General features: G+C 46.0%; 1 protein-coding gene across 1 annotated transcript in view; it reads left to right on the top strand.

The window, feature by feature from the left end:
* The first annotated feature begins 16093 nt into the window (after positions 1 to 16093).
* The window catches only part of CXCR5 (C-X-C motif chemokine receptor 5), an 85300-nt gene continuing 75811 nt past the window's right edge, over positions 16094 to 25582 (top strand). Inside the window, exon 1 of the mRNA XM_078682218.1 lies at positions 16094 to 16230. Within this exon, the coding sequence (XP_078538344.1) occupies positions 16192 to 16230 (39 nt within the window). The 5' untranslated portion in view covers positions 16094 to 16191. The remainder of the gene's footprint in view (positions 16231 to 25582) is intronic.

The following is a 25582-nucleotide window of genomic DNA, read 5'->3' as shown; positions in this document are numbered from 1 at the left end:
CTTCCTCTGAAGCCCTGCCTACCTACAATACACAAAATCCTGTCTGGGACGGTGCTGGCACCGCCCCTGGCAGGAAACCCTTTGTCCTTATCTCCTGCTCTGGGAGGACTCCCAGCAGCAGGAGGGCAGACTTGTGTCTCGGTGGCAGCATCCATTTTGTGGATGCTAAGGCTCTGTCTGACTTTAACCGGGGTAAGGGGTTACATACATGTCGTGTCCCTCTAGAAGGGTGGAATGCTAACCGCGTCGCCAGAATTGGCGAGGGGTTAGTATTCCAATTCGTATGACACCTTACTCGACATGTTTTGATAAAGCGATACCAGAGTTGGCATATAACCGCGAGGATTATAATGCACTTAAGAGTATATGGTATGCGATATCATGGAAACGGCTAAGGGATGGATCCCGAAAGCCGCAGACAGGCTCAGCTCATGCCAGAGCACCATCTCACACGATTCCAAGCACTCTGCCTTCAGGATTGTTAAGGCCTGCCATAGGAGTGACTGATAGGAGATCTGTGTGTCCATTTTAGGGTTAGATATAGGTATACTATATCTAAAGCAAAGGGTGATTACACCACCTTGCCCCAGCTGTCAAGCAGCCAGTTGTGTCAGATTTGGATGGCCAGCCAGGGGTGGCATAATACATGCTGCAGCCCCTGGTAGGCCCTGGGTACACCTATGCCCTGGGTACCTAAGGTACACTGTACAGGGACTGATAAGGTGACTCAGTATCCAATTTAGATATGTACCTAAGGTACATGGAATCCATTTTACAGAGAGAGCAGTAGGCCTGGGGCCCTGAATAGCAGGGTCCCAGGTCAACTAAGTCAGAAAACCAGCAAAACACCAGGCAAAAAGTTGGGGGCAACCATAGTCAGAGATCTACCTTCCTACACACACTCATTTGCGCAATCGCTTGAATTCTTTCTGGGGTCAATTTCCTTCCCTCCTTCGACAAGAGATGACCTAAGTAGGTTACCTCTTGGCGGCAATATTGCAACTTCGAAGGAGACACTTTATGATGAAGGTCAGACAAATATCGCAACAACGAAAGAGTAGCCTCTTTACAAATTTCTTCGTCATCAGCAGTAATCAACAAATCATCGACATACTGAATAAGAGTAGAACCAACTGGTAACACAAACCCGTCAAGCTGAGTTTTCAACGCTTGACTATAAATTGAGGGACTTTCACAATAACCTTGGGGAGCTCTCTGAAATCGGAAGCTTCGTCCTCCTAATGAGAAGCCAAAAATATCCCTACTCTCCTCAGCAATAGGAATACTGAAGAAAGCATTCTTCAAGTCGATGACAGAAAACCAAACTGCCGAAGCAGGAATCAGAGTCAATAATGCAGTAATATCAGGTACCACGGGAAACTGTGGCACGACAATCTTGTTGACCTCTCGAAGGTCGATCACAAACCGGTACACAGGTGGCTGAGAAGCATCTGTACGCTTAAGAACAGGCAAAACCGGGCTATTGCACACGTTACCTCTCGTTTCCTCAACCACACCCTTCTCAACCAGATCATAGACAATCGCTAAAAGAGCCCTCTCACCATCACTCGAGATCTTGTATTGTGGTATACGAGGCAACTTAACATTCGACTTTAGCGTAACAATATACAGTGGAATCTGCAAAAGACCAACATCATTTGGACCTGTAGCCCAAAGCGTTTCAGGAAGCGAACGCAATTCCAGTGGCAAACAATCTTTAGACAAATACATTGGAGAAATCACTTTCTTGCCAAGAGTAAGTTGTACTCCCGAAGGAGAACAATGCAATGTCGCATACAATCTTTTCAGCAAGTCCAATCCCAACAAATTCTCACCACAACCAGTCATTAGAATAAGTGGAGCTTCTAATTCACAAGGGCCAATAGAAAGGGACAAAGGACTAGAAACCGGATTACGAACTGGGGCGCCTGAAAATCCTACAGAAACATTGGTCAAGCCAGACAAAGGTGCGCCAGGGAGTTTTGAATGCATAATAGAACTCTTTGTCGCACCAGTATCCAAAAGAAAAGGTTCTACTACACCTGATGTAATCACTTCAACATACGGTCCACACTGATCTACTGGAAGTGACACTACTCCCTTACTTTGTCTATGGCTGTCCTAGTTATCATTATAACCAACACTCTCACCTTCAACATAGTAATCCTCAACATAGTACTGAGGAGACTGACCACTTGGAACACTCTGTCTATCAAAATAATTCGCAGAATTCTGTAGGGAAGAGGAACGCTCATTCTGGGGGATCACACCATGACCTCTTCCTCTAGGCGCTTGCTGAAAATCACCACGACCTCTCTGACCAAGTGCACCATTCGCACGCTGTAACAAAGTCGGACAATTATTCTTGAAATGACCTTCCTCTCTACAGTAAGCACACTGATTCGGGCCAGGAAAGAATCGCTAAACATAAGGCTCAGGCTTCTGTAACAATCTCTGAAATTGTGGACGTTGCTGAAACTGAGGCTGATTCTGACGAGGCGGATAAGCTTGCTGCAAAAGAACTTTCGTCTTTAAATCCTTCGTTTTCTTCTCTACTTTATCCTTCTCATCTTTATCCCTATTCTCGTAATATTGAGCAGTAGCCAATATCTGGGCCGACGAAGAAACGGCCCATGAACTCTCAGAGTCCTTCAACTTATTAGAAAGTTCGGGAAGCAAATTAAATACAAATTTATCCACGAACAACCTTTGACCACCTTCCGTACTCATATCCTGACCACTGTGATCAATAAACGTCTCTTCAAACCTAGTGAAGAAGTCAGACACACTCTCATCTTTCTTCCGCTTGCATACTGCTAACTTATCCCAATTCACTCATAAAGCAGGCATCATCGTCTTCATCAAAGTAATAATTCTACCAGGTAATTCTGCAACTAAGGGTTCAGGTTTAGCAACTCCTACTTGTCTACCATCTGCAGCAACAATATTCGCCCAAGTATCACCTAACTCTGCTGCACGGACAGGGCCCGGTCCCACTGCAGAATATGTTTTCCTGGTATTCCTCCACGCGCTGCTTGCGCTCCTCTTCTGCGTGGCTGGTGGTGGTACCAAGATTCCAGAGAGTGAGGATGGGCGGACGCTCGTTTAGTGTCGCAGCGGCTAAACTCTGGAATTCTCTGCCACTTCCTTTACGAGGTCAAAAGGACCTTCTACCATTTAGAAAAGGGCTGAAGACCCATTTGTTCCCTAGGGCAGTGTAAGTTGTAGTCCTGTTGCTGATAGTGATCTCAAGCGCCAGGATGCCCTTGGGGTGACAGTGAAGCGCTATACAAATATACCAATAAATAATAAATGATTCTCATGATGAATCTTCGCCCACAAAGGTTGCGGAACTACATTACCCATCAACATGTCAACGTTGGCTAAATTCATTATACACGCATCTACTGTCTGAGACAACTCTTTGTAGTAACCAGCAGGATTCTTACGAGGATCAGGTAAGGTCTGCTTAAGAGCCAAGACCTCTGCTCTCTTCCAAGGGACATGTACCCATATTCGCTGAAAATGAGGCAAAACAGGCAGATTAGCAGTTGCGTCTCCTTCTTTCCAAAGTGGAGGAACCTCTCTCATTGGGTACTGTCTCACTTTCCCCCTAACAGAGGGATCAGGTACATACAACGTCAGAGACGGAAGTCTAGATCTAAAAGCCAATATCGTCTCTACAGCATCTGTAACATCAGTGTCCACTATCATCCCTTTAGCAAAATCTGACTGAACATCAAGCACATCCTGCGGAATCGGACCCAACTCATTATCTTCTCATTCCTGACGATGGCGACCCTAGAGCGGGTTGCACAGGAGAAGCTAAAACCATCTGTGGAGCACCGGGTGGCTGAACAACAGCAGGAGGTTGAACAACAAAGGGTGGAACAACCGGTGGTAATGGAGGCGCAGTAGCACCCTGCACATAAGGAGGTGGCAATCTCAGTAAATGAGAGATCAAAGAATCTTTTTGAAGATCTTCAATCGCTTTCGGAGGAGAAGACGGCAAGGCCGGATAACATTTATCTATGGCCATGCAACGTTGCCTATCTGACACCTCAATTGCTTTATCTTCTTCGTTTTCTTTAAACTGCCTAGCAGCTTGCATTATTGATACATCCTTTTCTCTTTTATCTCTTTTAGCTTGTTTAATTTCTCGTTGTCTGGCTTCTTTACGCCAAAGGCGAAAGGAGTCAAACATTGCCGGCCGGGCTTTCTTCCTAAATAATTTAGTTTCTAAATTGTCTAAAATCTCTGTATTAAAGCTACCATGTTGGGGCCATTGTAAGACACCATCTTTCCTAGTGTAGCGGATCCATGCCTCATTATACGTAATGGGACCCACGCCGTGTTTAGAATAGAGCTCATAAGTCGGAGTTCCAACCGGAGGTATCGGACACGAATCCTCCAATCGGGAATCCCTGTTGCAACCACAACCAAACCAAGTACCAAATTTGCTACGATTAGGCATCTTCGCTCACTAATAGAGCTTCAAACTTCAAGGGATTATCTCTACCGATACACTCGTAAATATACAAGACCCTCGGCTTTGGAAATTGCAATTTTCAAATCAAAACTAAGGACCAAACAAACTAAGAACCGAAGAACCAAAAACTAAGGACTGGGCGCGACCCACTTATACTTAACTGAGGTATCAGTCACGCCACCAGAAGACCCGTCTATCGTCTTGCCGTACAAAGCATCACAAATGGGTCCAAGATAGGGCGAGAGGCAGGGCAGCAGTCCTTCGTAGCCGTCAGGAAAGCGGGAAGCCTCGCAGAAAAGACCTTCAGTCCACATTCGACATGCCAGGGTCGATGAAGTGGTGGCCGTCCTCCAGAATTTCCTCACGAAGCTCCTCACGATCTTCAGGCTTGGACCGGTACCGCTGAAGTCGCCAACGTTGGGCGCCAACTGAAGAACCGGGTTTTAGAACCCAGCGGCGCCAGGGGCACGCCCAAAGTCTTCGGGTTCACCTGTCTTAGAATACAGAGACACGGGATACTTCTGAGTGGCGTCAAAGATCAAATTTATTGGCTGCAGCCAGTAACAGAAGTCCTAGAAATCATCACGGTATGAGTTCTCAGGAGACTGCTCAATTTTACAAAGCAAGTCATCCCTTTTTATGCCAAACATTATGCTTCAGGCAAACATTCCTTGTTTACAGTTTAACCAATCACATGTTTCAACAACAAAAGTATTGCATGACGTCAAACCCATTTTTCAGTTGCCCAGCCCATGATCAATCATCGGCCAAACCCAACATTCTTCTTTAGACAGGTCGAACGAATCCATAATAAAAAAGGCCACAACCCAATCATAAATAGACCATAAAGAAAGGAGCAGAAACAGGTGAGAGTAGGATAAGGCATATTTGTGTGCAGTAAAACTTTATGATGTCCTGTGCTCTGATCCTTAATCTTGATCAGCTAAAGGGCAGGAACTGGTTTAACAAGGTCAGCTTCAGGCAACAGGGTCAGTTCACTCAGGTCAAACAGAAGTCAGCACGAACTGGAGCTAAGGTGTACATGTCCTTAAAAAGACTAGTTCAGCCACAGTCATCGGCCTATGTGAGGGCAACCACAAAATGGCTGCCATACACAAAATGGAACCGAAGGGTTCAAAACGAAATCCCTAAATACGTAGTGAATCCATCGGTCTAACGTGATGAAAGCACTCATACTTGCCGCACTAACTAGTTACGGTTCGCTAATATCAAATTCGTAACGAAACCATGACCTTTATGAAACGGGTTCAGAATTCACGGAACCTCACAGCGCGGGCCGCAGTGCAGCCTGCGACGCCCCTGGCAAGCCTCCTTCTTCTCGGGCGCGTCGCGGTGCTGCATGGTTGCCCGCTGTTTCAGCATCATGGCTACACTCCACGATGCTTACGTCTAGTCGGGCACGCAGCAGGACCATGCGGCAGCCCGTTAATACTCATTAATACACAGTAGGAACACCGCAGCTCCAATTTTCGAGCTGCGGCTTCCAGTACTTCTATAGGGCATATTTCCATTCACCTTTTGTTTTGCACATTTCACTGCGGCCTCCAGTAGATTCTCCTGGTGACATCTTGTTACCTCTTCTTCCCATGAGTCCTCAGTCCTGTTTCCCAGAGGTCCAGGGAAGGTTCTTTGTTTTATCCTTTCCAAGATTGCGACCTTTCCTATTCCATATGTTTCCTTTTCCCTAGCTAAGATGGCAACTGCTTATTTCCTGTTACATCACTTCCTGTTATATCATTTCTTTCCTATGGGTATTTAATGGTCTGAATCCTTCATTGCTTTGCAACACTCCTTGCTCCTGCTGGTGTGTCCTCGCTCCTGTTGGTGACCATTGCTCCTACTTTGTGTATTTTTGCTTCCTGATAGCGCACTTTTGTTTCCTGTTGGCGTTTCCTGTTCCAGTTTGGATTCCCTTAACCTTCCACTTCTATTTGGAATTCTTGCATTCTATTCTCCACTTCTCGCTGGTGTTTACTCTTATTTGTGTGTTCTTTCCTTCCTTTCCGTTCCTGGAGTCTCCACCTTCAGAGGTTTTTCCCTATGTGTTTTTTTCCTCTTAGGGCTCCTTTTGGAAGGCACAGTCTGCTCTGACTTTTCATTTTCTGCAGCATCATGGCTACCAACACGCCAGAACTGGTAAGAACATTACAAGTCGTGACGCAAAGCTGCACTAAGGAAGCTAGGTAAAACTCATAAACCAGACTTCCCATCAATACTAGGTAGGTGTACAAAATTGGGCCTAATGCTAAGCTAAATTGGAACACAGAGATCTGACCGGCAAACTACTCTACCATCCAAGAAGAAGCCTCATCAACCGAGTTTGGTATTCCCAGCTTCTTTGTTGGTAGTGATCTTCTGCTTTGTTGACGTGAAGGAAGAACTTTTGGCAAAAAAGAAAAGATTGATGGTTAGCCTGCATTTTCTGGTAGTATGGTAGATGTGTCCGCATTACTCTCTGTTTTTCATAGAGAAAATCCCAAAGCAGAGGCAGAGCGTTCTTTTTGAGTTACCAAAAGCAACATTCCTGAGGTTTTTCTACTCCACCATTGGTAAAATAGCAAGCCTTGAGAAGATTGGTGGGACAAGAGAAGATTTAGGACCAGAAGATTTTGGAAAATGTCCCAATACCGCCATCCTTTAACTATGGCCTTTACCATAAACAAAACCCTTACTGTTGCCATAATCCTAACCATATGTGTACCGATCTCTTGCCCCCAAGCCTCCACCAGGGCTCCACCTTGACAACTGATACTGCACATACTTAACTTCCAGGGCAGAGATAATATCTTGCACCAAACCCGGCCCAACCAGAATTTGAACTTCAGATATCTAGAGTCATGATTTTAGATGACTACACAAGGGCGGTGCAGCAGCGGCATCGCTCCATCGAGGAGGTGAAACAGAAGCTCTGTATCCTCAACCTCTGCTACATGCTCCTTTTCACGGTCTGGTTGAAAGTCATCTTCTAGTCTTCAACTTGTTTCTTCAATACCCCAGAACAGGCTTGGGAATGGGATACGGAACAGCGGCCACTGCAGCGAGCCACACAGGATGAGCATCACGACATGGAGTTGGGGGTGGGGGCACTCTCGGCTTCTTCTTCAGCAGAGCACCAAGAGAAGGTGTTCTCATTCTAGAAGGCCCAGATGTGCCCACTGGGAGATGGCCACTTTACCGGGGTCGGCATCGGTAGCACCCGATGAGGCCCTGATGGACACTTTGCTGATTTTTCGATCCTTCGATGATGTCCCATCACCATGACCACCCTCACTCAACGGACCACAGCCTTGAGTCTGGCTAATGGGCTGGGAGTGAATGGTGTGCCCCCACCTGCTGGCCGGTCCACGAGTGCTGTGGGACCTTACATCACCCTCGTCAGCAGATGGAAGTACTAGACATCCCCCGCTCAGACTCTGGCACTGCTCCATGTCGCCTAGCAACCCTCTATGATACTGTACCGACCGCCTCCACCCAAATTCTCTTGCTCAAAATATTTTTCTGCATACTGTCGTGCATGTTCTCCGGTTCTATGGGTGCTGATGTAACCACTGATTTATTTTCTTCCTCTTATTTGCTTCGTTAACACTATGTTTTGTTCATGGGCGACAGATGCTTCACAGGAGGAAGTATGGGGTGGGGGGATTTGGGAAGGGGGAGTTATGTTGGTCCTTTTGGACTGGGGTCTTTGTTCTAACCGTGTCATTTTCTTTCAGGTTTTTAAACAGCAAGCTCTCCATTGTACTTTAATGCAACCCTCCGACTGTGTGGGGATGCCTTGCCTGGGCACTCTGCGCCCATTGCAAACCCATGAAGGACCTGTTTTCCCTACAATGCATGCTCCCAACTTTTCAGTACTATCTTGGAACACTAATGGTCTTCTAGACCGGAACATGAGGCCCACAGTATTGCGTTACATTAAGATGTATAAACCGGCATTTGTTCTCCTGCTGGATTGCTATGTTCCTTTCTAGGCCGGTTTGGCTATGGTAGGGAATTTCACACCAGTTTTGTGAGGGGTTCCGGGGGGTGGCCCTGCTATTACACAGATCCCTTCCGTTGAAGGTCACCAAAGTCCACAGGAGAGAGATGTGGGGATTAAGCAACGTATTGCCGCTAGGCAGTATAATCTTGTTTCCTGCTCCTCCTCCGCTGCTGCAGCCCACCCTCCAGCCAGGCACTGTAGTCCCTGATCTTAACTCCTCTCCCAGGGACTACTATGTTGGGTGGAGACTTTAATGTGGTTCGCGACCTGAATACATCCACCACTCCCCACTCAAGCTGGCATACTTGCTCAATTTCCTTAGCCACCTGGGCAAACTCCATGGGTTTGTGCAACGCGTGGCATTCCTGGCACCCCATGTTGCTGGCCTATACACATCAGTCGACAACTCATAACACAGAATCGTGGCTTGACCTGATATGGTTACTAGCTGCAGACCTCCTCTCCTTTCAGTCCGTTCGAATCCTTCAGCGGGGTATCTCAGATCACACTCCCTTATTGATGGAATGGGGTGTTCGTCCGCAGCCTCTATGTCCGTGCTGGCATTTCATTGCATGGCACTTGAACTGCACCTTGTTTGCAGAAGAGGAACGGCAATCCTTTCTTAGGCTCAATGAGGGCTATATGCCCTCCACGGCGATGCTATGGCCGTTGACCAAGGCCTCTGTGAGGGGTGGCGAAAGGCTATATGCATCACTGCGAGCTTGCCGGCAGGCACGTGTGACAGACCTTGAAAGCCAGATACTCCAATTGGAAACCTGCTCTCGGTGCTCCAATATGGAGGAGACTTGTCGCCTTCTGGCTATAGCATGCACCGAGCTGTGACAGGTCTCCCTAGAGGAGGCCTAACAATGCTGGAGGGCCTCTACCCAGCAGGTCTACGATTCGGGTGATAATTCTAGCAAATTGCTAAACTGGTTGGCGACCCGTGATATCTCCACCAGGGTGGTGCCTGCCATACGAGACCCGACCGGCCGCCTCTTTGAAGAACGACCTAAAATTATGCAAGCCTTCACAACATTTTATCAAAATCTCTACACCCACTGCCCAACCCAACCTGACGGCTACATTCGACTTCCAGTCATGGAAAACCACAGGCCCTGATGGTTATCCCATTGAGTACTATAAGAAATTCCGGGATATATTGATCCGTTGTTTATTAACCTTCGGTGATGCACCAGGGATCGTTCCCTACTGACTTGTGGGTCTCCCCAAGGAGGGCCTTGCCGCGGACCAATGCTCCTCCTATCACCCTATCTCACTCATTAACACAGATTTTAAGATCTATGCTAAGGTCTTGGCGACCCGGCTGACCCGCACTCTCCCACTTCTCGTCCACCTGGACCAGTGTGGGTTAATGCCGGGCAGGAGCATACGCCATTGTGTCTGCAGAGTTCAGGCAGCTCTCTCCCATAAGCAGGACCTCGGTGGCACTCTCGCATTACTCCTTATAGATTTTTTCAAGGCCTTCGACATGGTCTCCTTCCTGGATGTCCTGCTGTGGGCAGGAGGTGACATTCCACAGGATGTTTCACCTTCTCTATAATGACCCGGTGGCTTAGTTCCGGGTGAACGGTTCTTGTTCGCCCCCTTCCCGATCCAGCGAGGTACATCCCTGGGCTGTCACCATTCCCTGTTACTATTTACGTTAGCTATAGAACCCTTGGTGTACTTCAATCGCGGTAATACACAGATGCAGGGGTGGAGATGGGGGGGTGGACTCGAGGACCGCATATCGCTCTACACTGATGTCATTCTCCTGTTCCTTGGTGACCCCCGGGCCTCGGGACCTCGATGCCTGGAGATTCTTCATCACCACGGGGAGGTCTCCAGCCTCCAAATCAACATAAGTATATTCATCTTGGTAGAGGTGGTGGGGATGCTGAAGGGGATGCTGGTGTCCAGATATCCCTATCCGACGGAACTTCTTTAAATATTTGGGGATCCACATATTCTATCTCCTGGACCTGGCGTGGACTCTTAACTTTCAACACCTATCCCAGGCTTTTGATTGGGACCTGGGCCGATGGGCCTTGAATCCCATTGGGCGTATTGGGCTCTTCAAGATGCTGTGTCTCCCCCGCTATTTATATGTCTTGATGAAATTTCCCAACCCTATTACCCGTAGGTGGTTCCATTCCCTGGCATCTAAACTAACAGCCTTTATATGGGCCGGCAAGCATTACAGATTGGCATTCCACTCAGTGCACAAATCACCCTTTGACAGGGCCCTTGTCTGACATCTCTGCATACTATTTGGCGGTGCAGCTGGTACTCATTAACGATTGGTTAACCGGTGGATGGGATGACCGTGCCTATCATTTTGAACTTCACCTGGTTGGCTTTAAGGGATGCCTTGGCCTCATCTATGGCTCTCGGTTGCCCCAGATGCTACCGCCCTGCACCCGGGTGTTGATCCTGTGATGGAAAACGGCATTGAGTCTTGTTAGGTGGGACCACTGCTTGACGGGTATGACTCCCCTATGGCAGGGTACATGGCTCCAGCAGCTTTTCATTCTCAAGGGCTTCATCCAGTGGGCCGTATAGGCATTATATGCTTGAGGAACATCTATATGGTTGATTTGACTTGAAGTCCTTCCAAGACTTGAAGGACCAATACACCCTTGCCAACACACAGTTCTACTGATTACTTCAGCTGTGGCATGCACTGGGGTCGCTAATCCCCATGAACACTCCGCTCTCTGCGTGCACCCCACTTGAGGCCAGAATTTGTCCTAGGGCGCTTGGGGCAGGGAGCCATCTCCATGCTCTAATGCTCCCCGATCGTCAAAGTTCCCGATGGCTTTGTTTCCTTCGCCATAAATGGGTGAACTAGGTGGGTGAGTTAGACAAAGATGATTGGAGGGAGGTCTGCCTTGCACCCAGGGAGTTGGCGATTTCCTCCCATCTGTGTATGATTCAGGTGAACTATCTTCATGCCACCCACATCATCCCACTCCGCATACAGTGAATGTCGCATACAACCAAGTCTGTCTGTGCGTGGTGCGCACTCCCTGCAGCCGATTTCTTTCATTTGGCCTGGGACTGCCCAATGCTGTTTCCCTTTTAGATCAGAGTGGACCAGGAGGTTTCAGCGGTCCTGGGTCATTCCCTTGAGTTGAGGCTTGGGCCGGTAGAGGAATTGGGAAGCCCGTGCTGAATGATCCTTGTTGGGGTGGCATGTCTGGAGGCCAAGAGAGATTTAGCTCGATTGTGGAACCTGTCTGCACCCTGTTCAATCCATCGGTGGCGCACAGGAGTGGATTGGTGTGCGCAACAAGAAAAGCCCATTTTACGTTGCATAGGGGTGTTGCCATAAGCATTTCAGGGTATAGAGAAAATGGTGTTCCTTCGATGAATTATCAATGTAAATGGTTGATCTTCGCTGTGATCATGATGTATGTATGATGGGACGGAGATCGCTCTGTTGATGATAACAGAGGAGGCAAGGAGGCTGGTGGGCAAGGGGGGAGTGGCTGCCATCATTCTCTTAGACCTCAGTGCAGCGTTCGACACGGTCAACCATACCATATTGACCGACCGACTCAAGAGTGTCGGAGTGTTGGGCGCTGCACTGGCATGGTTTTCATCCTTCCTCAGCGACCGCCACTTCCAGGTTTTCGAGGGAGACGTGGTCTCCTCCAGACTACCACTGGGTTGTGGGGTCCCACAGGGCTCGGCCTTAAGTCCGACGCTCTTTAATATTTACATGAGGCTTTTGGCAGGGATCACATTTGGCATCAAGATTGTCAGCTATGCAGATGAAAGCCAGTTAGTGGTATCACTACACCACGATAAGGGTTCACCTAGCGCCCTGACTCCCTGCCTTGAAGCAGTGGCCAGATGGATGGAGCTCTCCTATCTCCGCCTCAACGGGGACAAAACAGAGATTATGCTGCTGGGGAATTCACCACCCACTATCTCTGTCCCCATGTGGCCGTCCTGCCTGGGCCCTGCACCATCCCCGAAGCCACAAATAAAGAGCCTTGGCATGTGGCTCGACAGCTCCCTCAACTTTGTGTATCAGGCTACCGCGCTCTCATCAATCTGCTATGGATTGATGAGAATGCTTCGCAAAATGATTCCCCTTCTTCCTTTTGAGGCAAGAAGGATAATGGTCCAAGCTCTTATATTGTCCCGCCTGGACTATGGGAATATTCTGTATTTGGGAGCTCCCCAGGCCACAATAAATAAACTGCAAGTAGTTCAGAATTGTGCTGCACGGATGCTCCTGCAGGTTCCACGTCGGCAATCAGCAAGGCCAGCACCGCGACAGCTACACTGGCTACCAATTGCTGCCAGGATACAATTTAAAGCTATGTGTCTGGGAAACAAAGCCATATGAAAGACTGGTCCACCCATTCTGCACCCACTATTAACACCATATCTTCCGCATAGGACTCCACGCTCCAGTTCCTTATATCTTGCCACCATTAAGAAAACAAGGAAGGTGAGATGGGGAGGACGCTCTTTCTCATCCACTGCTGCTAAGTTGTGGAACTCCCTTCCCCAAGTTATGCGGGGGAACAACAACCTGCTGACCTTTTGCAAGCTCTTAAAACACATCTGTTTGGAATGCTTCCTTAGCTCAGCGGACTGATGCCGTTCTGCTTTTCTTTTCCACAAGCGCTACGAGGCCTCCGGGTAGTTAGGCGCTATAGAAATACTCTTCTATTCTATTCTATTCTATTCTATTGGTATGCTTCCCATTGCAGTGCTCTAGCTGAATATGATGATGGATGTACTTGCTGTAAAATTTCAATAAAGTTTGTTATGATAAAAAAAAAGAATGGGCAGCAGATTGAATGTTTTACCAGACTTGCTAAAGTATAATGTCAGACCCTTGGGTATTGGAGACACTTCTAGAATGACAGGTGAAGTGGATAGAGATGCTAGAGGAGAGAAGAGCAGAGACATCTGGTGAAACGGTAAGGGCATCAGATGCTGAGGAAAGGTACAGTAAATAGGATATCAGAGTACAAAGAGGTGTCTGTGAGTGTAATATTTGTAGTAGAAAAGGATAAATGATGGAGACTCTTGATAATCTGGAGGAATTTAAGCAAATATAGGATTTACAGGCAATTCAAGTTGTACAGAATCCATCTTTTGCAGGACTTTTTTTAGGAAGAACACTGGTTGTTGAAATTGGATCTAATAGGTTGATATTTTTCAGTTTAAATAGCAGCGGCGAGACATTGATAACTTCAGTTCATATATAGACAACCAACTTCCATTTGTGAGCGTACCGTTTGGTCTGTTTTCGGTCCCCTGCTGTTCCACAAAGAATTGAAGGGCAGTTACGGCTTATTTGAGAAAGAAAGAGGTGTGAGGATGATAGTTAATTAGGACAACATATTGATTATGGATTGCAAGGAGTTAGGAGTCCAATTGTGCCTAGTAAAATTATTTTGGAGGTTTTATGTTTTATTGTGAATTTAGAGAAATTAATTTTGATAGCGAAGAACAATATGGGATTTTTGTGTTTTCGAACAGATGCAGTAGAAGCCATTTTGAATTTAACTACAGAAGGGGTATGGATGATAAAGTCAGAGATTCGGAGATAGCTGAAGAAAGAAGTAAATGAAAGGGATCCTGATTCTGAGACCATGGAGGGAAATATATAATTCCTCAGAGAAGAGTGTTTAGTTGTTGAGTTCATCATTCTCAAAACAGTAGCTTTACCCTGATATACTGCTTGTAAGCCAGGAGGTGAAAGTGGATTGCGGCTAACATTTGCCGGAACAAAGAGTGAATTTGCTTTAGGAGTACCGCTAAAAAGGTTGCTTACACATTCAATCTTAAGGATCTTTTGGCACCCAGTCCCATGAGCCAAGATAATCCTACAATGTCAAAGAGAAATGTAAATACCCGAGGGTATGGCTACAGCAGAGGAGGGAGATGGGAGAGGGACATTTATATACAAGCCAAAGACCTGGAGACTAATGTGATTCTAGTGTGTTGCAGGGATTGTATGTGATACATTTAAAGGAAAATGTAGACCTATATAAATTATGACAAAAATGTTCGCATTTACAAGTATCTCAGTTATAGATATTGAAATGTAATGGTAAAACAACATAATAGACCTAATATGCCCCTTGAACCTATTTTAACCTTTCCCCTAACCCTTAGACACCTCACTTACTATTACCCTAACTCTTAATTCATACCTCTAATGCCAACCACATCCCTAAACTTTACCTAACCCTAATCCTAATCACCCTAACGCACACCCAGGGCTACTGGAATTATACGACAATGGAGGAACACATTATGTGGCAAGGTTGATCAAATTATATAGACTGAAAAGGCACAATATGCAGTATGGTGTGGTACATTCTGTGTTAGTATTATTTCATTATTTTGCCCTTTTATCCCTTTAGCACTTTAAACACATATTAATACTATCTAAGGAAAAATGTCACTTCCTCACTTACAGTTGAAAACCACCAACAGAATCCAGTCGCCAACAGAGAAGTGACCAACTAACACCTTCAGTGCCAATTCATGGCACCGACATTTGGTGCTTTTTATTTGGGTACATTTTTATCCATTTGAGTTAGCTAAAAATAGATTAGGTGTCTTGTGTGCAAACCCATAACTATGAGGAAAACAGCAACCGAATTGCATAAATGCAGACGCCTTGTCCACAACTGGTGTTAGCTATTTACTCAAACAGTTTTCCTAGCCCTGAGCCCTAACCTCTCACCCTAACATTTACTCTAGTTCTTACAATAAACCATAATTTTAGAGCTATCCACATAATTCCGCTCCTTGCACTAACTTTACCCGTAACCCTTACTCTTAAACTTAACTCTTAACCTCATCCTTATCCTAACACTAGTCTCAACCATAATAACCCTAATTTATTTTGTGTTGAAGAAAATTTGTAAAATGTGCACGTCCATTTTTCAATTTATTTGCTTCTTTTTACTAAGAAAGATTTTTTTTTTTTGGACAAACAGATATATAAAATAACACATTCATACACATATTTACTTATTATCAGAATAACAATTGCTAAAATCCTACAGTGCGTAGAGAGCTTGGAAGGGGAGTAACTACAAAAAAATTATCAAGGTCCACCAAAAGGCAGTATTGCCCTAACATATAATCAAATATTCTAACACATATTGTAAACAAGTGCATAATTGTTATAATCTATTCCCCACCATAGTCAGACAAGCAATCAGGAACCTTTACTACATTGAACAATGCTGGCATTTTAATACAGTTTTCATCAACAACTGTACAACGGTAAACTAGGAGTGAACCACATTTATGTCTCAACCTTTGTACCACTGAATTTCTACTGCCAGCTGTTGCAGCAGTCAGAAACATGGGCAAACAGTGTCCTGACTGCCCAACAGTCCCAGGGAATATATTTGAATATCCGGATATAGCGCAAAGGGGCAAAGACCACAACACACTCAATGGTGCTTCTTTCCATTGTCTGGGTCTGTTATCAGCCTTCATGTCAATCCCACTGGGGCCACCATATAGCCCCATGCGCGGGCGTGGCTGAAGGGTGTCTGTCTGCACCAGTGAGCAGCACAGGGCTCAGTTCCTCATTTACCCTGTGGAAGGAAGAGTCTCTCAGACCTGAGGACCAGAAGCCCTCAGCCTCAGTGCTCATCACAGGACAGCAGAGCATCCCCCAAGGACACTTGCCACCATCGTCATGGAGGTCCTCAACGAGAGCCAGGATTTCACTGACTTTGTGAGTACTAAGCATGCGTCTGGGGCTGTGTGAGTACCAGACATCTCTGTGAGAGTACCAAACATGCATCTCTGCCTCTGAGTACCAAATATGCATGTCTGACGGTGGACTTACAGAACATCTCTGACTGTGTGAGAATTAATGCATCTCTGACTGTGGGGATATGAAACATGCATCTCAGACTGTGAGTACTAAGCATGCGTCTGGGGGTGTGTGAGTACTAGACATCTTTGCCTCTGAGTACCAAACATGCATGTCAGACTGTGGACTTACAGAACATCTCTGACTGTGTGAGAATGAATGCATCTCTGACTGTGGGGCTATCAAACATGCATCTCAGACTGTGAGTACTAAGCATGTGTCTGGGGTGTGTGAGTACCAGACATCTCTGTGAGAGTACCAAACATGCATCTCTGCCTCTGAGTACCAAATATGCATGTCAGACTGTGGACTTAAAGAACATCTCTGACTGTGTAAGAACTAATGCATCTCTGACTGCGGGGATATCAAACATGCATCTCTGCCTCTGAGTACCAAACATGCATCTCTGCCTCTGAGTACCAAATATGCATGTCTGACTGTGGACTTACAGAACATCTCTGACTGTGAGAGAACTAATGCATCTCTGACTGTGGGGCTATCAAACATGCATCTCAGACTGTGAGTACTAAGCATGTGTCTGGGGTGTGTGAGTACCAGACATCTCTGTGAGAGCACCAAACATGCATCTCTGCCTCTGAGTACCAAATATGCATGTCAGACTGTGGACTTACAGAACATCTCTGACTGTGAGAGAACTAATGCATCTCTGACTGTGGGGCTATCAAACATGCATCTCAGACTGTGAGTACTAAGCATGTGTCTGGGGTGTGTGAGTACCAGACATCTCTGTGAGAGTACCAAACATGCATCTCTGCCTCTGAGTACCAAATATGCATGTCAGACTGTGGACTTAAAGAACATCTCTGACTGTGTAAGAACTAATGCATCTCTGACTGCGGGGATATCAAACATGCATCTCTGCCTCTGAGTACCAAACATGCATCTCTGCCTCTGAGTACCAAATATGCATGTCTGACGGTGGACTTACAGAACATCTCTGACTGTGAGAGAACTAATGCATCTCTGACTGTGGGGCTATCAAACATGCATCTCAGACTGTGAGTACTAAGCATGTGTCTGGGGTGTGTGAGTACCAGACATCTCTGTGAGAGTACCAAACATGCATCTCTGCCTCTGACTACCAAATATGCATGTCAGACTGTGGACTTACAGAACATCTCTGACTGTGTAAGAACTAATGCATCTCTGACTGCGGGGATATCAAACATACATCTCAGACTGTGAGTACTAAGCATGCGTCTGGGGCTGTGTGAGTACCAGACATCTCTGTGAGAGCACCAAACATGCATCTCTGCCTCTGAGTACCAAATATGCATGTCAGACTGTGGACTTACAGAACATCTCTGACTGTGAGAGAACTAATGCATCTCTGACTGCGGGGATATCAAACATGCATCTCAGACTGTGAGTACTAAGCATGCGTCTGGGGCTGTGTGAGTACCAGACATCTTTGCCTCTGAGTATCAAACATGCATCTCTGACTGGGGATATCAAACATGCATCTCAGACTGTGAGAGTACCAAACATGCATCTCTGCCTCTGGGTACCAAACATGCATGTCAGAAAGTGGACCTACAGAGCATCTCAGACTGTGATAGAACTAATGCATCTCTGACTGTGGGGATATCAAACATGCATCTCAGACTGTGAGTACTAAGTATGTGCCTGGGGCTGTGTGAGTACCAGACATCACTGTGAGAGTACCAAACATGCATCTCTGCCTCTGAGTACCAAACATGCATGTCAGACTGTGGACTTACAGAACATCTCTGATTGTGTGAGAACTAATGCATCTCTGACTGTGGGGATATCAAACATGCATCTCAGACTGTGAGTACTGAATATGCGCCTGGGGCTGTGTGAGTACCAGGCATCACTGTGAGAGTACCAAACATGCATCTCTGCCTCTGAGTACCAAATATGCATGTCTGACGGTGGACTTACAGAACATCTCTGACTGTGCGAGAACTAATGCATCTCTGACTGTGGGGATATCAAACATGCATCTCAGACTGTGAGTACTAAGCATGCGTCTGGGGCTGTGTGAGTACCAGACATCTCTGTGAGAGCACCAAACATGCATCTCTGCCTCTGAGTACCAAATATGCAAGTCAGACTTTGGACTTACAGAACATCTCTGACTGTGAGAGAACTAATGCATCGCTGACTGTGGGGATATCAAACATGCATCTCAGACTGTGAGTACTAAGCATGCGTCTGGGGCTGTGTGAGTACCAGACATCTCTGTGAGAGCACCAAACATGCATCTCTGCCTCTGAGTACCAAATATGCATGTCAGACTTTGGACTTACAGAACATCTCTGACTGTGTGAGAACTAATGCATCTCTGATTGTGGGAATATCAAACATGCATCTCAGACTGTGAGTACTAAGTATGCGCCTGGGGCTATGTGAGTACCAGACATCTCTGTGAGAGCACCAAACATGCATCTCTGCCTCTGAGTACCAAATATGCATGTCAGACTTTGGACTTACAGAACATCTCTGACTGTGAGAGAACTAATGCATCTCTGACTGTGGGGATATCAAACATGCATCTCAGGCTGTGAGTACTAAGCATGCGTCTGGGGCTGTGAGTACCAGACATCTCTGTGAGAGCACCAAACATGCATCTCTGCCTCTGAGTACCAAATATGCATGTCAGATTTTGGACTTACAGAACATCTCTGACTGTGAGAGAACTAATGCATCTCTAACTGTGGGGATATCAAACATGCATCTCAGACTGTGAGTACTAAGTATGTGCCTGGGGCTGTGTGAGTACCAGACATCTCTGTGAGAGCACCAAACATGCATCTCTGCCTCTGAGTACCAAATATGCATGTCAGACTGTGGACTTACAGAACATCTCTGACTGTGAGAGAACTAATGCATCTCTGACTGTGGGGCTATCAAACATGCATCTCAGACTGTGAGTACTAAGCATGTGTCTGGGGTGTGTGAGTACCAGACATCTCTGTGAGAGTACCAAACATGCATCTCTGCCTCTGAGTACCAAATATGCATGTCAGACTGTGGACTTAAAGAACATCTCTGACTGTGTAAGAACTAATGCATCTCTGACTGCGGGGATATCAAACATGCATCTCTGCCTCTGAGTACCAAACATGCATCTCTGCCTCTGAGTACCAAATATGCATGTCTGACGGTGGACTTACAGAACATCTCTGACTGTGAGAGAACTAATGCATCTCTGACTGTGGGGCTATCAAACATGCATCTCAGACTGTGAGTACTAAGCATGTGTCTGGGGTGTGTGAGTACCAGACATCTCTGTGAGAGTACCAAACATGCATCTCTGCCTCTGACTACCAAATATGCATGTCAGACTGTGGACTTACAGAACATCTCTGACTGTGTAAGAACTAATGCATCTCTGACTGCGGGGATATCAAACATACATCTCAGACTGTGAGTACTAAGCATGCGTCTGGGGCTGTGTGAGTACCAGACATCTCTGTGAGAGCACCAAACATGCATCTCTGCCTCTGAGTACCAAATATGCATGTCAGACTGTGGACTTACAGAACATCTCTGACTGTGAGAGAACTAATGCATCTCTGACTGCGGGGATATCAAACATGCATCTCAGACTGTGAGTACTAAGCATGCGTCTGGGGCTGTGTGAGTACCAGACATCTTTGCCTCTGAGTATCAAACATGCATCTCTGACTGGGGATATCAAACATGCATCTCAGACTGTGAGAGTACCAAACATGCATCTCTGCCTCTGGGTACCAAACATGCATGTCAGAAAGTGGACCTACAGAGCATCTCAGACTGTGATAGAACTAATGCATCTCTGACTGTGGGGATATCAAACATGCATCTCAGACTGTGAGTACTAAGTATGTGCCTGGGGCTGTGTGAGTACCAGACATCACTGTGAGAGTACCAAACATGCATCTCTGCCTCTGAGTACCAAACATGCATGTCAGACTGTGGACTTACAGAACATCTCTGATTGTGTGAGAACTAATGCATCTCTGACTGTGGGGATATCAAACATGCATCTCAGACTGTGAGTACTGAATATGCGCCTGGGGCTGTGTGAGTACCAGGCATCACTGTGAGAGTACCAAACATGCATCTCTGCCTCTGAGTACCAAATATGCATGTCTGACGGTGGACTTACAGAACATCTCTGACTGTGCGAGAACTAATGCATCTCTGACTGTGGGGATATCAAACATGCATCTCAGACTGTGAGTACTAAGCATGCGTCTGGGGCTGTGTGAGTACCAGACATCTCTGTGAGAGCACCAAACATGCATCTCTGCCTCTGAGTACCAAATATGCAAGTCAGACTTTGGACTTACAGAACATCTCTGACTGTGAGAGAACTAATGCATCGCTGACTGTGGGGATATCAAACATGCATCTCAGACTGTGAGTACTAAGCATGCGTCTGGGGCTGTGTGAGTACCAGACATCTCTGTGAGAGCACCAAACATGCATCTCTGCCTCTGAGTACCAAATATGCATGTCAGACTTTGGACTTACAGAACATCTCTGACTGTGTGAGAACTAATGCATCTCTGATTGTGGGAATATCAAACATGCATCTCAGACTGTGAGTACTAAGTATGCGCCTGGGGCTATGTGAGTACCAGACATCTCTGTGAGAGCACCAAACATGCATCTCTGCCTCTGAGTACCAAATATGCATGTCAGACTTTGGACTTACAGAACATCTCTGACTGTGAGAGAACTAATGCATCTCTGACTGTGGGGATATCAAACATGCATCTCAGGCTGTGAGTACTAAGCATGCGTCTGGGGCTGTGAGTACCAGACATCTCTGTGAGAGCACCAAACATGCATCTCTGCCTCTGAGTACCAAATATGCATGTCAGATTTTGGACTTACAGAACATCTCTGACTGTGAGAGAACTAATGCATCTCTAACTGTGGGGATATCAAACATGCATCTCAGACTGTGAGTACTAAGTATGTGCCTGGGGCTGTGTGAGTACCAGACATCTCTGTGAGAGCACCAAACATGCATCTCTGCCTCTGAGTACCAAATATGCATGTCAGATTTTGGACTTACAGAACATCTCTGACTGTGAGAGAACTAATGCATCTCTGACTGTGGGGATATCAAACATGCATCTCAGGCTGTGAGTACTAAGCATGCGTCTGTGGCTGTGTGAGTACCAGACATCTCTGTGAGAGCACCAAACATGCATCTCTGCCTCTGAGTACCAAATATGCATGTCAGACTTTGGACTTACAGAACATCTCTGACTGTGAGAACTAATGCATCTCTGATTGTGGGAATATCAAACATGCATCTCAGACTGTGAGTACTAAACTTCTCTGTGAGTACAAAACATTTGCCTCAGAAATGTTGATGTACGAAACATATCTGACTTTGGGAATAGCAACCATGCATCCTTGACTGTCAGTAACAAATATGCATGTCGGACTATTGATGTACAAGACACCTCTGACTGCGTGAGTACCACAAATGCGTCTGCCTGTGTGAGTAGCAGACATCTGACTCTCGGAGTACCAAGAATCTCTCACTGTGTGAGTACCAGGCATCTCTAACTAGGTGACTATCAGAACTGCACCTTTGACTGTAATTTTCAGATATCTCTGAACATGTCCGTCTAAACGTGCTAGTGACAGGCATCTCTGACTGAGTTTGTGAGTACCAGGCATCTCTAACTGTCTGAGTATGTGAGTACCAGTAATCTCTGATTGTCCGAGTATGTGAGTACCAGGAATCTCTAACTAGGTGACTACCAGGGCTGCACCATTGACTCTGCAATTATCAGACATCTATGGCTATGTGTGTCTGACTGTGCTAATGACAGGCATCGCTGACTGTCTGAGTATGTGAGTTCCAGGCATACATCTCTGACTGTAAAGGTACCAGTTATATACCTCTGAGCTTGTCTGTGGTTTACATATACTTGATTGTCTGGGTAATAAACAGACATCTCTGAATGGCAGAATGAGACAGACCATCTTTGAATTGAGTACAAGACACCTGACTGTGTGAGTACAAAAATTGGCATCTCTGTCTAACACCATGGAAACATTTTTTACTTTGTGATCTGAATATCAGACATACATTTCTGATAGTTAGCCCTGGGCAGATATCTAACATTTTGTAAGTAACTTGGCTTTGGCCTTTGGAAGCATCAGACAAGCTCAGTTATTACTAGACAAGCATGCATGACTTTGTACGTCATAGGACGGGACATCTGTGGCTCAGAGTAACACCTCTCATTGTGGGATACATTGACCTGCCTTTGTTTTGCATGACTCAGAAACTCCCAAAGAGTCAAGTATCTTAAAACTAATAAAGAAGCAATACATTGGATTTTTTTCCATAAAAAAGAGCGATTACATCAACTTGTTCTGGCACATCCTAAACTTCTATATGGGGGAGGAGGCAGCAAGCGCTGGAAGGGCAGTGAGCTCATGGAGGATACATTGGAAGGTATGGCGAAGAGTGGTGCGGATTGGGAGAAAGCAAGATACAACGTCAAGGAAGCTGCAACACTGGGGTCACCGGGACGGGTCTACAGTGGTGTTGGGCTTGGATGACTTTACTTCTAGTGCAATAGAGGGAAGGCCTTTGATGGAGTCCTAGACCTGATTATTTGTGGCGGGAGACCCACCTCAGTGTGCTGGGGATGCCTGCTGGGATCCCACCTGAGGATCTGAAGGAGGAACTGAGTGCAGTGTCCAGTGGATTCCTTGGGGTGGAGTTGGATGTAGTATGCTCATTGGTGAGGGAAATCCTCAGGCTGCTGCACAAATCTCGGGTAAACAATGTAGTTAAAGAGCCCTGTGAGGGCCACCCTGGCAAAAGCTAAGCCAAGAACATAGATCCTACGTGCTGCAAATAAAAAGGCATAGTCAGTGCTTGAACTGGAAATATAGGAGTCAGGGACTCCTTGTCATAGAGTACCCATTTGCTGCTGAGATGTGGTGGTACTCTCACATGAAAAGTGTTGGAGCAGTGCTGGGTGCCGGTACTTAGTACCTGAGAGCACCCGCCCATTTAAAGCACTGGGAATAGTTAATCGGGGTCTCGGCTACTTTGCTTCCCACAACACAGACTGGTATGTTGACCTGTGAGAAGGCCCTCCTGGCAGCAACTAGCACAATGGCGGCGAGGGGTGTGGTGGCATCAGTTGGATACCTAGTAAGCCGAGGGTGGACCACCCTGGGCAGCAGTAGATCTTCACCCAAGTGGCCGCTGTCAGACGTTTTGCAGACAGTGTATTAGCCTATGGGTGAATTAATGAATGAATGAGATTTCTTAGTGTTTAAGTGGGTCCTTAGAAACACCAGGAAAGGAGAAAAAGACTAAATTGCTGACGGGGGAAACAACCACGTTTTTAGTGACTTTCTAAAGAAGGAAGACTAGATTGGGATCTTAAGGGTAAAGGGAGAGAGTTCTATAACTTACTGGCGATATGGGCAAGACGTCTGCCGCCCCATCTGGATTTCTTATTTTAGGGATCATTGCTCAATGGGCAGTAGATGGCCTAAGGGGCCTTTGGGGTAAATACCATGAGAAAGAATTCTGAAAGTAACGGGGTCCCTTTCCACGTAGGGCCTTATGGGTAATACATAGTGCTTTAAATGTATCCCCCTCCTGTAAGGGCAGCCAGTGGAGGGCACAAAGTTCGCCAGAAACAGAGCAGAATCTAGGCACTTTTAACAGGGTGAAGGGGGCATGGCACACAGTGTTTTCAGAGGTGTGTCGCTGTCCTTTGGTTTGAGCTCAGGCTTGAGATCAGTTATTCAAGATTACAATATAGTAACAGTAATTGGAAAAATTCATACAGCATATGAATTAGAGGTTACGATGTTTTATTTCACCGAGTAACCAAATGAACCGATAAATGGTTTATACAATTTCAAAGTTTTTTATGCAATTCATAAGCATATTGGTGCCCACAAGGAAGAGGGGGTGGGAAGTGAAGTGAGGGAATTCATGTGAAAACAGTGAAAAAATACATAAATAATCAATTGCACATCATTGATCAAGGATTCTTATTCACACTGGTCTCCTCAGTTCGGAGCCATATTCAAACGGGATGAGTCACAATAAAATATCAAAAGAAACAATATCTCCTTATTATGGCTGTGTAAATCCTGTGTAACCATAGGAGTACATGTCAAGGAAAACGTCTACGTTTCGACCCAATGCGGTAGGGTGATTGGCCCTTACAAGGCGGGTCTTCATCAGGACATTAGGGCAGTGGGCAAACCTCCTAGGGTGAAGAGAGAATGAAAGACTACTTAGCAGGGTCAAAAGTTACCAAATTGCCTCTGCGTATGTGATACTTATTTATTTATTTATTTATTATATTTATATAGCGCATTATCACCCATTAGTCTCTAAGCGCTTGTACTTGAAGAAAACCAGAACCATTCAGAGAGTAGACACCCCAGTTACATTATACCCTATGCATCTCGAAAAAGCTCTGTTTTTAAAGATCGCCTAAAAGGCATTAAATTTGGTTCCTTCCTGAGCCTTAATGGTAACTTATTCCAGGCTGAGGGGAGCGTGGTTGAAAAAGCTCGTCCACCCAGAGTGGTCAGGCGATAACGCGGATTTACTAAAAGAGCGTCATCCGCTGAACGTAAAGTTCATCTAGGTGTATATTGCACCAACCTGGCTTTAATATAATTGGGTGAGTTGCCATAGATCGCTTTATGAGCGATGCACAAGCCTTTGAATAAGATCCTCTGCCTAATCGGAAGCCAATGTAATTGACGTAAGAGAGGAGAGGCATGAGTGTGTCTGGGCTTTCCAAAAATTAATCTGGCAGCATCGTTCATCACGATTTGTAGTCTCGAAAGTTGCTGCTGGGGGAGCCCAATGTAAAGGGCATTCCCATAGTCGAGACGTCCTAGAATCATTGCGGACACCACCGTCCTTCGTGTGGAAAATGAGAGCATTGGGAAAATTTTCCGAAGTTGCCTTAGGAGGCCAACGCAAGTGCCAACCACCGAAGACACTTGATTTATCATAGATAGATTACCATCTATATGGATACCTAGGCTTTTCACCACTTTTGCAGGTGTCGGTGTCCTACCCAACTCCTGAGGCCAGAGAAGATCGTTCCACGGATTGCTTGAGGTGGTAATAGGCAATACTTCGGTCTTTTCTGGGTTGATCTTCAAGGAGTTGGTGGACATCCAATTAGTCGTGTATTTTAAGATGTTATGT

This window comes from Lissotriton helveticus, chromosome 3_1 (genome assembly GCF_964261635.1).
Source record: "Lissotriton helveticus chromosome 3_1, aLisHel1.1, whole genome shotgun sequence".
Taxonomy (NCBI): domain Eukaryota; kingdom Metazoa; phylum Chordata; class Amphibia; order Caudata; family Salamandridae; genus Lissotriton; species Lissotriton helveticus.
The sequence above is the reverse complement of the archived record's forward strand: the minus strand, read 5'-3'. Positions and strand labels throughout refer to the sequence as shown.